This window comes from Neomonachus schauinslandi, chromosome 9 (assembly GCF_002201575.2).
Source record: "Neomonachus schauinslandi chromosome 9, ASM220157v2, whole genome shotgun sequence".
Lineage (NCBI taxonomy): Eukaryota > Metazoa > Chordata > Mammalia > Carnivora > Phocidae > Neomonachus > Neomonachus schauinslandi.
Window position 1 is genome coordinate 106,512,642 of NC_058411.1, and position 14,984 is coordinate 106,527,625.

The window sequence follows — 14,984 nt, forward strand, 5'->3', positions numbered from 1 at the left end:
GAGCACCTACTATAAGCATGGTCCTGGCACTACGAAGATGGCTTTTAGAAGCTCACAGTCTGATGGAAGAAAAAGACATGGGATGGGTGCTTTACAATGTGATGGAAGCTGTGCCACAAGCAGTCAGTGCCAAGGACAAACCAAGGTAAGAACCGCTGGAGGTAGGATGTGGGTTGTAAAGACCCTGGGAATATGCCCCAAGGCAGCCCATCGAAATATCTCCTGTTCCCTCCCCCATGATGGTTGGGGCTGATGACCCCTGTGGTCCACACTGGAGAGGAGTTTCCCATTGGGGTTCCTGGCTGACAATTGATAGGCTTCAAAAAAGCCAAGACTTTCTGTTTCTGGCTCCTGAACCATAGCTGTCACTCACTGGTGGTGGGATCCCAGGCTGGTCCCTTCCCCGGACTGGACCTTAGTTTCTTCATTTGTAGAACAAGGGTATTGGGCAAGGTGGTTTGGGGAGGTTCCCTCCAGCTCTACCCGAAAATATTGTTTTTATTAAACACTATGTCTCATAAGACCCCTACTCCACAGGACTACCACTGTTCCCTAACTGGCCCCTACTTGCCTTCTCCCACCCCGTATACACACTACACGCCTCATTCTGGTCTACATTACACACTACTCTAGGCAGGGACTGGCCTCTTCAGATGTTTTCCTCCAGGAGGGAAGTGATATGAAACAACAGCAATTAAAACAACAAAACCCAGGAGAAAGAAAAGTTATAGCTTGCCCCTTTGTCTGTCTTTGGAGATTGGCATACCTCGTTCACTTTTCCTCAAATTAGGCTCTCATTTTAAATTAGATTGTGCCATAGCTTGGCGGCTCTATTTTTTATTCCATGCTTGGTGCTCCACAAGAATGTGATAAAGGAGAGCCAACTTTGCACTTTTCTCCAAATCTGCTTGCTGTCCAAAGATCTGGGAGGGGGCTTTCCGAGGCTGGATGGGAAGATGGAAACCCAGCAACATCCGATACTTCCCAGGCTGGCCTGTGGGTAGGTAGCAGGCAGGCAGCTGGGTTGGCAGCTGGGGGAGAACCCAAAGAATGAGGCAGGGAATTTGCCTCTTCCTCCAACTTGTATAGGAGATGTGAAGGAGAGCTCCTGGTGCTGGGCTCTCTCGATACTGTATCTGGAGTCTGGCTGGGGTCAGTGTTTCACAAGGAGCAATGTTGTGAGACTCTCCCCTGGCCAATGCTCTTCCTTCTCCCTGGAGGAAAACCAGGTTCTTTTCATCAGTGAAAGCATCCAAGTTCTGCTTTCACTTATTTGAGGAATATTTCATCAAGAGGAAAATCATGTAAGCCTGGCACTGCCACTGGCAAGCTGTGAGACCTTGGGCTGATTGCTTTACTTCCCTGAGTCTCAGTTTCCTCTTCTGCAAAATGAAAGGATTGTATCCAATTATCCAAAAGATCACTTCGGGTTATAAATTGTTATGAGGGGGTCATGATCATGGTCTCTGAAATCAAACAGTTTGACCCAGTTTGAATCCCAGCACCATTTACCAAGAGGGGACCTTGGGTAAGGGGGTTGACCTCTCTTAACTCCAGGGTTGCTTGAGAATTAGATGAGTGAGTGCATGCTAGAGTGTAGCACAGGGCCTAATGTAAAGGAAACATTCAGTAAATAAGTTATGAGCTCTCAAGAAGATGAAGGTAATGAGCCTGTGTGCTCAACTCTGTTCAAGTTTCTTCTACTCGCTCTTTCTGGGGCAGAGACTGGAAAGCAAATGCAGTGGAGTGTTTGGGAGCCAAAGGTGGCACTTCACTCCCCAAGGCTGGTATTTTCTCCCCAGGCGCCCAGGCCAATATCTGGCTGGGTACCAGAGGATCAAAGGCTAGACATGAGGTGGCTGCTGCTGAGTGTGAGGCAGGGAGTCAAAGGAGGCCAGCCAAAACCCAATAAGTGCCAATAGATGATGCTAGAAGGAACAGAGAGTATTTTCGGGGATGGACCATAATTGGGATGAAGCTCATGATTCCATCTCCAGCTAGACTGGCCTTAGCCTTCTGTTATGTCCCATGCCATCCTCTTATGAAGTGGAAGCTGATGGCGTGCATAATGGGACACAAGTATGGTAAGGGAAGAAGAGGATAGAAGGGTGCTGGGGACACTTGACCCCTTCACCATAAATCAGAGACTTCTCCTGGCCACGCTGCCCACAGTGGCCATGCTGCCCACAGTGGCCACGCTGCCCACAGTGGCCATGCTGCCCACAGTGGCCACGCTGCCCACAGTGGCCATGCTGAGTAATCTGCCAGGTCAGCCCTGGCCCAGGAATCCTTCTATGAGTAGTACTCTCCGTGGACTCATTTGGCTCCTCTAACAATGCCAGCATCTACGTGGCTGTGAGCTGGCTTCTTCTCTCTAGGCCTTAGGCTCCTCTTTTGTGAAGTGATGGAGACTTCTTTTTCCTGCATGATGGCAGACCATGAACCATGCTACCAGATGAAAGAGTGCACAGTGCTATCTAAAGAAGGAAAAAATATTTTCAACTGCACTGCTAAGCTGGCATAAAGGTAAGGAATCACAAATGAGGTGAAACCCTAAATCCTTGAATATAAATTGGTACCAAAGCTCTCCTTTGAATTGTGGGTTTATGTCAAAATTTGGAGATCTTGAGCTTCTGTTTCATGGTTTTACAGAAGCAGGGAACAGAACAGAAGGCCTAGGGGCCACCCAAGGTAGAAAATCTAATAGGAGAGCTCTTTGCATAAACCTAAGACATCTCTAAAAAGCTTTGTCTTCAGTGGAATTGAATAAGAAATGAACTCTGCAAAGAGGGCAAAGTGTGGAAACTAGTCTTTAAAAAATCTAAACTGTGGATGGAGAGGGGAAAAAAAAAAACTCTAAAAATTCAAAACTATAAGCTGACCTTTATGTGAGTTTCCAGTCCAAGTTCATACTCAGTGTGGCCCAAAAACCTCAAGTGGAGAATTTAATTTTATGTGGTCTTACACTAGAAGAAACAAATATAAATAATTTCTGAAGGAACTAAACTTAAATCCAACCCTCAAAGAATTCTACAAATAAACTTCCAAAGAAAAGGAGAAACTCACAGTAAAAACAAAATGAAACAAAATAGACGAGGAAATAAGATACCAAAAGGAAGGGTCAATGGAAACAACAAAAAACAGATCTGCAAAGACTTCATATTCTGAAATTAGCATATGGAAAAACTAGGTTTCACACATTGAAAGAAATAAAAAGTATCTTATAAATATGAGCAAGAAATAAGCAGGTTTGAAATAGAGTCAAGTAGATTGAGAATTGAAAAATATAAGAAGTAAAACTAAAAACTCAAATGAATGGGTTAATGAGCAGATTGTCCACTGAGTGGAAAATTTGTAAATTGGAAAATGGTTTCAAAGAACTAGCCAAATGTGGACCCAAAGAGCTAGAAAATATGAAAGAGAAGGAGGTGTTAAGAGACATGGAAGACAGAGTGAAATGTTTTAATATATTTTGAATTGATTTCCAGAAAGAGGTAAAGAGAAAATGCAGAGGAGATGTTTTAAGAAATAAATACTAGTAATGTCCCAGAATTGTTGAAAGCTTCTAAACCATGTATCCAGAAAATCTAGCAGATTCCAAGAGTAAACACATACACATACATGCATGCACACACCTAGACATACAGTAAATATTGTCAAAGCAGCCAGAGACCAAAGACAATTAGATGGATTGCTGATGTTTTAACAGAAAAGCATGAGTTGAGAGAAAATGACCACCAATATGAATTTTATACCTAGCAAAACTATCCTTGAAGAATTAGAATAAAATAAGACATTTTCTGACAAACACTGAGTTTATCCCCAAAAACCTTCCCTAAAGGCAACGATAAAGTATGTGCTTCAGGCAGGAAGGAAAATAGTCCCAGATGGAAAATTGAGAGTGCAAAAGGTAATGATGGGCAAAGATACCTGTAAAGATGCAGGCAAGTAGTCTGCATAAAATATCAATAATATTGACTAATTTATGTAGGGGAAGAAACAAGGTAAAACTAGAATACTGAACAACAATAACAAATGAATTGGGAGGAGATCATTGGAATTAAAACATTCTAAGACCTTTATATTACCTGGTAGGAAGGCAGGTAATATCTTCTGCAGGTGTTAAGCTCAATATGCATTTCATGATAACTAGGACAGTCACTAAACAGACAAAGAACATACAACTTCTAAGTAAAGAGAAAGAGGAAAAACCCAATAAATGAGAAAGATGGCCAAAAAAAGTTAGTGGAAAAAGGAGACCAAAAAAGCAGGAAAAAGAAATAGTATGTAATGAAATATTAGTAATAAATTCGAATACATCAGTAAGCACAATAAGGGTAAATAGACAAAACTCAAGGTAAAAGAGAAAAGTTGTCAGACTGGGTTAAAAGGAAAATGTCCATCATATCATAAGGTGTTTACTATAGTCATATGTAAAATAAGGAACAATGGAAGATTGAAAGTCTCAGCATGGGAAAAAAGATGTGCTGGGCAATACTAACCAAACTAAATCTGGAATGTTTATATCAATAAAAGACAAAAAATGAACTTTAAGATCAAAAGTATTTTATAATTAAAGAGGGATAGTATATAAGGATAAGTAGAAAAATTGACAAATAAAATATGAAATTCTAACTTTATATGCATATAGTAACATCCTCAAAAGGTAAAAGCTAAAATTCATAGATCTACAATGAAAAAATAGACAAATAGACCTTATAGTGAGAAATTTTTAATACACTTTTGCTATTACCTATTGAGTAAAAAAATGTTAAGACTCAGTAATAGCATAATATGCAAATTTTGATCTAATGGGCATATATAGAACATTATACTGAACAATCAAAGAATATAGGAACTATCAAGTACACATAGGAGAAATATTTATGATAAATTTATAGGAGGTTGCGAAACTCATCTCAAATGTTTCAAAAAAATTGGTATCATACAGGTCATATTCTCTAAACACAATGCAATGGAGTTAGAAATAAATAACCAAAAGATTGTTAGAAAAAAACCCACACATTGAATTTAAGTCTAAATATACTATACTACTAAATAATTCATAGGTCAATGACACAATCACAACAGAAATTAAAATACTTGTAACTGAACAATAATGAAACTATTATGTACAAAATTTTATAATTTCTAGCTTTAAACTATTTCCTTAGAGAAGAAAAAAAGGCTAAAATGTAATATGCTGTGTCTAACCTAGGTATTAAGAGGTTCAGCAGGATGACCTTAAATAAAGCAGATGGAAAAACTAAAGGTAGAGGCAGAAGTTAATAAAATAGAAAGTAACTGGACAATGGGAAAAAACAACAGACCCTAAACTTTGTTTTTTGAAAAGATTAATATGTTAACAACTCCTTAGCAAGTCTAATCAAGAAAAAAAGAGAGAGAGAAAACACAACTGCCAATATCAGAAACAAAAATATAGGCACCCCATGGATCTTATAGATATTAAAAAATAATATATTATAAACAATTTTTTGAATAAATTCAGAAAATTTAGAGGACAAAGTTTTTAAAAAATACAATTTATCAACTTTGGTGGAAGAAATGGAAAATCAGAATAATCTAATATCTATTAAAGACTTTTTAAAAAAGATTTTATGTGAGAGAGAGCGACAGCATGCCCACAGGGGTGGGAGGGAGGGGCAGAAGGAGAGGGAGAAGCAGACTCCCTACTGAGCAGGGAGCCCGACTTAGGGGTCCATCCCAGGACCCCAGGATCATGACCTGAGCCAAAGGCAGACGTTTAACAACTGAGCCACCCAGGCACCCCTCTATTAAAGTCATTTAACGGATGATCAAAAACCTCCCTAGAAAGAAAACTCTGGGAAAAAATGGATTTACTAGTGAATTCTTCCAAACACTTAAGGAAGAAAGAATGCCAATTTCACAAATCTTCCAGAAAACATCAAAATAAGGAACACTTCTTACACTTTTCATAAGGCCAGCATCACTTTGATATTGCAACCTGGCAAAGACCGCAAAAAGTGAAAAGTAAAAATCAGCATCTTTCATGAATATAGTTGCAAAAATCCTTATCAAAATGCTAGCCAATAAAATCTGGCAACATATTTAAAAAGCTAGCACATTATGATATTTGGGATTTATTCTGGGAATGCAAGTTTGGGTTAACATTAGAAAATCAATTAGTGTAATTCACAGTATTAACAAAAGAAAGGAAAAAAATAATATGATCATCTTGATAGATTCAGAAAATGCATTTGATAAAAGTTAACATCCATTTATAAAATCTCATATCAAACTATAAACAGAAGGGAACATTATTAAACCATTAAGGAGTATCTGCAAAAAATCTATAGGAAACATCATGCTTAATATCTTGCTGTTATATAATTGCTTAATATAATGTCTAATATTGATATTATAATATCAATATAAAATAATGACCACTTTCCGCCTGAGAGTAGGAAGAAGACAAGGATGCCTACTATTACATGTCTTCAACATTGTACTGGACGTTCTACCAAGGGCAATGAGGCAAGAAAAAGAAATAAAAGACACATGGATTGGAAAGGAAGAAGTAAAACATTTTTTATTCGCAGATAACATTAATTTGTGCCAGAAAACCCAAAAACAATCTACAAACTACTAGAATTAATAAGTGAATTTCACTAGGTCATTGTTTATAAAGTCAGTACTAAAATTTTGTGTTATTTTTCTATACAAGAAATAAGTAGGAAATAGAATTTAAAAGACAGTTTCTAATAATACCAAGAAACATTGAGCACCTAGGAATAAACCTCACAAAATATGTGCAAGCTTCCTGTGGCAAAAACTACAAAATATTACTGAGGAAAAATGCTGAAACAGAATATACTCCTCCTGTAAAGGGGGGAGGAATAAACTATGTTTATGGATTTAAAGATTTAATATTGTGAAAATGTCAGTTTTCTCAAATTAATCTATAAAGTCAATGTAATTCCAGAAAAAAATCTGTGTGTGTGTGTGTGTGTGTGTGTGTATTTGGTGAGCATAAACAAGTTAATTCTAAAATTTGTATGAAAATGTAAAAGACCTAAAATATTTAAAACAATCTTCAAGAAAAACTAAGCTGGAGGACTTTCACTACTAGCTAACAAGACCTGTCATAAAGCTATTGTGGTTAAAACAGCACGGTTCACATACAAATGGAATAATGAAATGGATTAGAATCTATTAACTGATCCACAGGTACTCTGTCACTTGATTTATGATAAAGGTGACACTCTAATGTAGTATAAGAATGACTTGCTTTTCATAAATGGTTGTAGGTTGATGGGCTATTCACATGTAAAAAAATATATTTGGTCCACCAGCTGAAACGCAAAAACTGAATCCAGAGGGATTGCAGATCCAAATGTGAAAAGCAAAAAAGTTTAAAAATAATGACAAAATGATAGAAGAAAACACTAGAGAACATTTTCATGACCTTGAAATAGGCAACAGTTTCTTAAACAGACACAAACAGCAGCATTAGCTACAAAAGAAACAATAATAAATTATAATTTCATGATGTCAGGTCTTTTAAGTTGGTATGTAAATTCAATATAATTCCAATTCAAATCCCAAAAGTATTTTTTTTTTTTAGAATTTAACAATCTGATTCTCAAATGTATAGAAAGATCAAAAAAGTCAAGACTAGGGGCGCCTGGGTGGGCTCAGTCGGTTAAGCCGCTGCCTTCGGCTCGGGTCATGATCCTGGAGTCCCGGGATCGAGTCCCGCATCGGGCTCCCTGCTCGGCGGGGAGTCTGCTTCTCCCTCTGACCCTCCCCCCTCTCATGCTCTCTCTATCTCATTCTCTCTCTCAAATAAATAAATAAAATCTTTAAAAAAAAAAAGTCAAGACTAGCCAAGACACTCTGATTTTAAAATCCCCAGCAAACCAGATGGTAAACTTACGATGCCAGATATCAGGATTTATCATAATGATACGATAATTAAGACAATGTGATATTAGCATAGGGATGAAACAGAATAGAGGGCCCAGAAATAAGCCCTCACATATGCAGAAACTTGATTTATGACAGACCAGACATTGCAGATCTGTGGCACGAGAACAATTGGTTATCCATACGGAAAAAAATGAAACTAAATCCCCCAACTTACACAATATACAAAAATCAACTCCAGATGGAATAAAGTCTTAAATGTAAAATGAAAAAAAGTATAAAAACTATTGGAAGATAATATAAGAGAATACCTTTAGGACCTCAGAGGAGGGCAAGATTTCTCCAGCAAGACATAGTAAGTACAAACCATAAAGACAAAGATTGATAAATTCAGCTACATTAAAATTAAGAATTTTTGTTCATCAGAAGACACCATAAAGGGAGTTAAAAGACAAACCCACAAGCCAGCAGAGGGTAATTGCAACAAGTAAAACTAACGAGGTATTGAATAGCATCCAGAATATATAATTACGAATCGAGTACAAAATGACAAATGATTGAAAACTGGGCAAAAAAAAAAAAAAGTGAATTGGGATGTCATGGACATAGAAATATAAATAGTGTATGAGTGTAGGAAAAAAGGCTCAACTTCAACCGTCATCAAAGAACTGCAAGTTAAAGCAAGATACGATTATACATTCACAAGATAGGCAAAAAGTAAAAAGTCTGATAGTACCAAGTATTGGTAAGGATATAGAGCCATGAAGCCCTCTTCCACTGCTGGTGGACATATAAGTTGATGAAATTATTTGGAAACAGTTTACCATTACCTGGTAGGGTTGAACATGTAGAAACCCTATGACTCAAATTCCACTGTTAAATAAAGACATTTTTGTGCTTGTGTACAAAATGTTCATGGAAGAACTCTTTTAACAGTCCCAAATTGCGGGGCGCCTGGGTGGCTCAGTCGTTAAGTGTCTGCCTTCGGCTCAGGTCATGATCCCAGGGTCCTGGGATTGAGCCCCGCATCGGGATCCCTGCTCCGCGGGAAGCCTGCTTCTCCCTCTCCCACTCCCCCTGCTTGTGTTCCCTCTCTCGCTGTGTCTGTCACATAAATAAATAAAATCTTTAAAAAAAAAAAAAAAACAGTCCCAAATTGGAAACAACTCAAATGTCTATCAGTAGAAGATTCAGATCCTTTGCCTAAAATTTATTTTTATTTTTTAAAGATTTATTTATTTGAGAGAGAGAGTGTGTGCGGGGTGGGAGAGAGGGGCAGAGGGAGAAGGAGAGAGAAATTCAAGCAGACTCCACAATGAGCATGGAGCTGAATGTGAGGCTTGATCTCATCACCTTGAGATCATGACCTGAGCCAAAACCAAGAGTTGGACACTCAATGGACTGAGCCACCCAGGTGCCCCAACTTTGCCTGTTTTAATTGTTATTTGTCTTTTTTATTATTGAACTGCAATAGGTCTTTACATCTTCTAGACACAAGTTCTTTGTCAAATACAGAATTTGTAAAAGTTTTCTCCCATATGTAGGTTGCCTTTTCACTTTCTTGATGGTGTCCTGGCAGGCACAAAAAGTTTTAATCTTGATTATGCTCAGTTTCTCTACTCTTTCTTTTGTTGTCTGTACTTTTGGTGTCATGTCTAAGAAATCATTTTCTAAGGTCATTCCAAGGTCATGAAGATCTACACAGGTTTTCTTCAAAGAGTTTTATAGTTTGAGCTCTTATTTTAGGTCTTTGATCCATTTTGAGTTACTTTCTGCGTGCAGTGTGAGACAGAAGCGCAACTTCATTCTTTTGCATGTGGAAATTCATTCTTTAAAAATACATATCACCCAGGATGCCTGGGTGGCTCAGTCGGTTAGGCATCAACTCTTGGGTTTGGCTCAGGTCATGATCTTGAGGTCATGAGATCGAGTCCTGCATCAGGCTCCGCCGCACTGCCCTCTCCCTCTGCCCTCCCCCCTACTGCTCTCTCTTGTCTCTAAAGAAAAAAAGAAAAGAAAAAGAAAAATACATATTGCCCAAATAAAAAAGGAGCACAGGGTTGGAGTAGACATCTCTCCAAAGAAGAGACACACATGACCAGTAAGTACATGAAAAGATGCTCAACGTCACTGGTTATTAAGGAATGCAGATGAAGGTCATAATGAGATACTACTTCACAGGTCCTAGAGTGGCTGTAATGAAAAAGACAGACAATACCAAGTGTTAGAGGAGATGGAGAGAAATCGAAACACCCACACTGTTGGTGGTATAATGCTGCAGACGCTTTGAAAGACAGTTTGACAGATCCTCAAATGATTAAACATAGGGTTACCCTGTGACCCAGAAATCCCACTCCTAGGTGTGTATCAAAGAGAAGTGAAAACAGATGTTCACACAAAAACTTGTACACTCATGTTCATAACAACATCGGTCATAATAGCCATAAAGAGGAAACAACACAAATATTCATCACCACCTGATGGACAGATAAACAGAATGTGACATATCCATACAACGCAACATTGTTCGCCCATAAAAAGAAGTGAAAAACTGATACATGCTACAACACAGATAAGCCTTGAGAATGTTATGCTGAGTGAGAAAGGCCAGGCATAAAACGTCACTTATTGTACCATTCTCTTTAGACAAAATATCCAGAATAGAAAAATCTATAGGGACAGAAAGCAGATTAGTGGTTTCTAGGGGTGATGGGGAGGCTGGAATGGGGAGTGACTGCTAATTGGTAGAGGGTTTCTTTTGGGGATGATGAAAATAGTGGTAACAGTTGCACAACCATGTAAATATACTGAACTGTATCGTTAACGTTAAAAGGGTAAACTTTAGGGGCGCCTGGGTGGCTCAGTTGGTTAAGCGACTGCCTTCGGCTCGGGTCATGATCCTGGAGTCCCGGGATCGAGTCCCGCATCGGGCTCCCTGCTCAGCAGGGAATCTGCTTCTCCCTCTGACCCTCCCCCCTCTCATGTGCTTTCTCTCAAATAAATAAATAAAATCTTTAAAAAAAAATAAATAAAAAAAATAAAAGGGTAAACTTTATGCTATGTGAATTGCAACTCAATAAGGAAAATACATATTAGGTGGTAAAACCAGTTTCGGAAGTAAAGACTGTCTAACCCCAAATCAAGACATGCTTGCCTCTGGTGTGTGTGCATTCAGCAGGGGCGGTTATTACAGGAAATGGGGGTGGGCAGTTCGAAAGCGTTGGTAATGGGTTATTCCTTAATTTGGATGGTATGTACACGGTGTTCATTTTTATGATTTTGTAAACTAAACACAAGTGCACTCTTGGATGTATGATCTATGTCATCATAAAGATAAATACACTGCGGGAGTTGGATGAGGGCATCTCTCAGAGACCTCTTTGCCCAGGGGGTCTCCAGCTCTGTGGAGGTGACAGAGGAGTAGAAGCAGCTCTTAGGCACAGATCGGATGACGTTCCCAAACTGGGGCACCTTGATGTGGACAACTTTCAAGGGGAAAGGAGGTTTCCCACGCTGACCGTTGAAGGAATCCAGGCTGGCCATCTCCTCAAGGCCTCAAGGGGGCGCTCATCACATGGACTCTCAGCCAGGCACACCAGACACCTGCAACCGTGGGCTTTGGCTGGCCTCCTACCCACTCCGCCCTAGTGGGGAGGGGCAGCTCATGAATTAAACATACCAACTTCACAGATACACTTGAACACTACATTGTTAATTGGCAAGTAGAACTAAGTCCTTACGTCAGTGTGCCCACATTCTCTTCCTGAAGAGGGGCTCTCGTCTCCCGCAGGAAGCGGCCCAGGGCGCTCGCTAGTGAGGACAGGGTGGCCATGCCTCTCACGCCTGGATGGCCTTGCCAATGAGCTTGGCATCCTCACTGTGTATTGACGCAGCTTCTGCAGTCCTTGTCTCAACAGGGATGACATGTCCTGCATTCAGCCAACACACATTTGTCAAGTGCCATGGTGAGTGCTGGGGACACAGCGTGGAACAGAGCAGAGCTGACTGCCTCACTGTGGAAGCAGGACAAAAACAGCTCAGCACGCAGCTAGAAATAAAGTTATACATTGTGATAAATGCCACGGAAACTCATGTTCCAGGGAATGGCTAGAGATTGAATGAAATGAATTTGTCCTGTGCGTGAACGTGCTGCCAGTCCAAAGGCCAGGGACTCCTCTCTTTGCATTCCCAGGTACTGACGGGATTGTTCTGGACTTGTCTTCTGTCATTGGCCAGGCCCTCCCCATCGGACCCCCACAGTCTTTCTTTAGACTTGCCGTCGGGATGTGGCTCAGTCTTGCTGACAGGGGTGCCATTCTGTCTCTGAGGGTTCTTGGGGAGCATGTCCTTGAGGCTGCCAGCACCCTCCACACTTACAATCCTGTAATGTGATGGTGAGATGCTGGTCACATCCCGTCCGGGGAAGTACCCAGGGAGCTGGGAGAGGCCACCACCTCCGCTCCATGGCAGGCATGAGCCTGTTCCGAGCGGCATCCAGACTCACAGATAGAAGTGGGGATCCTGGGCCACAGGCGGCGAGGAGCTGGCGACTTCAGAGAAGACAGCGGGGCGAGGTCCTTGGAAATGCTCGGAGGCGATCAGAGAGTGTGAAGGCAAGGAAGGAGGAAAGAAAAGGAGGGGATGCCACAGACAGCTGACCAGGGACACTTTTACTGCACTGGATGGAAGGAGCCCACTTACTCCACTACTAGGGAAAAGGACCCTGTCTTCTGGGAACGCAGGGAACCTTCTAGTGGAAGGGCCTGGCTGACAGAAGTCTGCCTGTCTCTCAGCAGTGCAGAGTCCTTCTATGGAAGGTGAGGCAAGTAAGGATGGTCTTTTCTGAGAGCCAACTCTGCCTATTTCCCCCAGAACTAGGGAGAGTGAAATGAGCAGGCATTTACCTGTTCTTGCCCTGAGAGGTCCCCTCTAGCTGGTCAGACAGGACTACCCACAGGAAACGGATATCAGCAAGACAGGGTGTAAGAAGCTGCTCAGGGGGTGGTAGAGACAGAATGAGCTGCAGCCCCATCCTCTGAGCCGTGTAGCCCAATGGTGAGAGCGAGGCCCCGGCTAGTGCCCCAGCTTTCTCACGGACAAGCTTCGTGACCTTGAGCAAGTTACTTCAACTCTCCAGATGCCTGTATCCTCTCTCCCTTCACAATGGGGATACAAATGAGTGATAATGCCCGAGGATTTACCTGAGGTGATCTCTTAGCATAGCACTCAGCAGGTACAAAACCTCAGGAAATGTTGGCTACTCTGGGAATGATTATTATCATGGCTCCGAGAAGGGAGAGAGAGAACCTGGGGTAAGCTTCGTGGAGCAGGCAGAATGAGGCCCTTAAAAGAAGAGTAAAACCCGGATACATGGAAAGGAGGCAGGAGTGGGGGAAACTGAGGCAGGAGATCAGGAGGGGTGGGAGGATGGGGTAGCTGGCGGTGAGGAGCCCACCCGGCTAGAGCACAAAGATGGAGCTGGGGAGTTGAGGGGTCATCAAAGAGGAGCTTGAGGGATGAGGATGGACAGTTGATGAGACCCCCGAGGGGTGAGCATGGGCCTTGAACCTCCGTCTACGCAGCGCTTAGCACCTCAGCAGAGACAAGTCCCCTATGACTTGCTGAAGGGCTCCTTGAAAGCATCACCTCTCACTTCCTGAGATCACCCGGTCACTTCTGATGACTTCACAGGCAGCTGCTATTTTGATCATCGTGTGAAGCCTAAGGGAGACTCAAGTTCTTGGCCTAGCTCTGCCTCTAACTGGACTAGTGACGACACCGTGCTGGTCCCTCCCTTCCCGGGACCTACTCTCCTTATCTGTAAGATGGAAGTGGCGGAAATACCTCATCTCTCTCAAGTTCCTGCTACTTGGGGAGCTCTGCAAAAAACCCACCCAGCCCTAACCTCGCTGCTCCTGTTTCAAGGATTTGCGGGGCCAAATCTCCAGATATTTTATTTGGTTGGAGTTCACGGAGAGGTTGCTCTGAGCTGATCCTTGCCATCTTGCTTACTTTTTAAATCTGAAAATTAACAAGGCAACCGTTGTCTCTGGTTCAGTACTCCGAGGCTCCTATTTAAAACAAACAAACAAACAAACAAAAACTCTTTAAACGCAAATGGCTCCTGAGGAAACCATAGGCAGCTGTAGGGCCGGGAGCAAGCCTTGGTCTTCTGGTAGGTGGGTGTGGCTGGAATGCCGACTCAGCCACTCACCACCCAACCTGACCTTAGTGGGATCCTTCAGCTCCCTAAGCCTCCGCTTCATCTCTGAGATAAGGTTGAGGTTCCTTAGAGCGCAAGGCTAAGGGCAGATGGGATATCATCACCATGATGACATTCTTTCTTATCTCACTTTTCTTCAGTGTTGAAATTTGGCCATCCCAATAGTCTTAGCAGCCAAAGCAGATACCACGGTCTCTGTGTCTCGGTTTCCAGGTTGGGAAACTGAGGCTCAGAAAGGGAAAGTGAATCTTCCAAAGCCACACAGCAATGGCAAAGCTGGGGTAAGAAAGCCACTGCCCGTCTCCTTTGGACTATGATGGCGCCCGCGCCAACCTGCCCCTCCACGACCACTGTGAACGGGGACAGAATTCACCATCCTTGTCTCATAGGCCCCAGCGAGGCCAGGCTCATCTTCACAATGGGCTGTTTGGGAACATCTGTGCTGGGGGAGGGCCCTCCTGGTTGCAGCTCTCCAGCCGGGGTGGGAGCGAGAGCCCCCCAACCCCCGCCCGCCCGCCGTCGATGACCATGGCCCAGGAAGGCCAGGCAAGGCCCTGTGGCTGTCGACCACAATCACCAACAGGCCCCCAATTCCAGTAGCTATCCCGGAAGCTGCAAGCCAGGGCTGTAATTTCCAGGTTGGGCCTGGACCAAGAGCAACCCCACTCACTGCCGAATCAGTCACTCAATCAGTCCTATCTTATTTCTTGGCTTTCTGGCTGAGCTGCTTTGCCTCCAGGAATTGGCGCACGGGAGCCTGCCTTCTGCTTGGCACACCTGGGGGTCCTGGCTGGCTTCCTTCTGGCCTCCTCACTGTCTCTGTCCGGCTCCCCACAGCTCTCTAGCCAGGAGG

General features: G+C 42.4%; 1 protein-coding gene across 1 annotated transcript in view; it reads right to left on the reverse strand.

The window, feature by feature from the left end:
* ITGA11 (integrin subunit alpha 11) overlaps positions 1–11,451 on the reverse strand; it is a 136,646-nt gene extending 125,195 nt beyond the window's left edge. The window contains exon 1 of the mRNA XM_021693715.1: positions 11,250–11,451. Within this exon, the coding sequence (XP_021549390.1) occupies positions 11,250–11,451 (202 nt within the window). The remainder of the gene's footprint in view (positions 1–11,249) is intronic.
* Between the last annotated feature and the right edge of the window lie 3,533 nt (positions 11,452–14,984).